The 1,778-nt window shown below is 35.8% G+C and overlaps 1 protein-coding gene across 1 annotated transcript; it reads left to right on the top strand.

The window, feature by feature from the left end:
- Window positions 1-479: 479 nt before the first annotated feature.
- LOC116351732 (protein GVQW3-like) lies at window positions 480-1,182 on the top strand (the record flags this gene model as incomplete). The annotated part of the gene is made up of 1 exon (XM_031783871.1): window positions 480-1,182. A coding segment is annotated over exon 1 (585 nt), but the record flags the coding sequence as incomplete, so codon positions are not given.
- Window positions 1,183-1,778: the final 596 nt, after the last annotated feature.

The following is a 1,778-nucleotide window of genomic DNA, read 5'->3' as shown; positions in this document are numbered from 1 at the left end:
AGGGCAGAAGTCCTAGAAAATTTCTCTCGTTATTCTGAACAACTTTGTAGTACAATATTTTTCGATCCGACCAAATTTTGACATGGTGGGGTACTCCCCTTCCTCCCCTATTTCGATTGGGCCCCCCTTATTTTCACAAATTTATTTTTCCGGCACATTATACCGATCCATATAGGTGAAATTGAAAACTTTTATTAACACTTCGATACCTTTACTGGTTAGATTTATATTTTAAGTGCTCAATATTCAAGAAGGTTTATTTCTAGTGTTTTAATTTAACAGTTTAACGTAGTTTAATCGATTCAATATGATTTTGCCAAACTGTGACGGCCATATTGTCACAAACTTCGATTAGTACTCGGAACACGGCTTCGACTTTACCTTACACACTAGGTGTGTGCGGAAAAGTAATATGAATAACAGGTGGGTAGATAAGTCTTTGTCCTAACATATAGATGGCGTCACTGGATTTTTTTGCTATGATTTTTAGTTAGTACGAACCTTCAAACGATACGTGTCAAAATTTGACAGCAATCGGTCGATTGGTTCGTGAGATATAGCGTTTTGAGTGAAACAACTTTTGTTATTGTGAAAAAAATGGAAAAAGACGAATTTCGTGTGTTAATAAAACACTGTTTTTTGATGGGAAAAAATACTGTGCAAACCAAACAATGGCTTGATAAATGTTACCCGGACTCTGCGCCAGCACAATCAAATATAAAATATTGGTTTCGTGAATTTAAACGTGGTCGTACAGACACAGACGATGCACAACGCAGTGGACGTCCAAAAGAGGTGGTTACGCCAGAAAACATCAAAAAAATCCACAAAATAATTTTGAATGACCGTAATGTGAAGTTGAGCGAGATAGCTGAAACCCTAAAGATATCAAAGGAACGTGTACATCATATTATTCACGAATATTTGGATATGCGAAAGCTCTGCGCAAAGTGGGTGCCGCGTGAGCTCACAATCGATCAAAAACAACAACGTGTTGATGATTCGGAGCAATGTTTGAAGCTGTTTAACAGCAATAAAACCGAATTTTTGCGTCGATATGTGACAATGGATGAAACATGGCTCCATCAATACACTCCAGAGTCCAATCGACAGTCAGCGGAGTGGACTGCACGCGACGAACCCAATCCAAAGCGTGGAAAGACGCAACAGTCGGCTGGCAAGGTTATGGCATCAGTATTTTTAAAATCATCTCCAATCGTGTTTTCTACATTAAATATGCATAGAAAACATGTTTTGGGGTGACTTTAATTTTTTGGCCTAATACAATACCTTTCCTACACTAGGTGTGCGGAAAAGTAAAAAATAACATTCTGAAAGTTTGAAGAGATTTCAATCAAAATTAAGGGTACCTCCCATAAAAAAATTTCAATTTTTGGCTCAAAAACGAATATTTTGTATGGGAGGTACTCTTAATTTTGGTTGAAATTTTCTCCAAACCTTTCGAATGTTATTTTTTTGTGAAAAAATAACCTGTGCAAACTTTCACGCCATTAAGGTTTAAAGTTTATTTTTTATATTGTTTTGTTAGAAAATAGAATACTTTCAAATGTCGTACAAATTGGTTCATCATTAGGGTGGTTCGATTTTTGTGAAAATTCAGAAGGGATACTGGCTATAGCAAGGGGAAAATCGGTACTGAAATACTAAATATACTCAGAAGTATTGAAAAGTACCGAAAAGTACCGAAACGTATCAAAACATACCAAAACCTACTAAATAGGTATTCGTTTCAAAAAAATAGTGAATAATTTTTTCAT

This window comes from Contarinia nasturtii, unplaced genomic scaffold, assembly GCF_009176525.2.
Source record: "Contarinia nasturtii isolate CC-2019 unplaced genomic scaffold, AAFC_CNas_1.1 Cnas_scaffold_6140, whole genome shotgun sequence".
NCBI classification, from domain to species: domain Eukaryota; kingdom Metazoa; phylum Arthropoda; class Insecta; order Diptera; family Cecidomyiidae; genus Contarinia; species Contarinia nasturtii.
The sequence above is the reverse complement of the archived record's forward strand: the minus strand, read 5'-3'. Positions and strand labels throughout refer to the sequence as shown.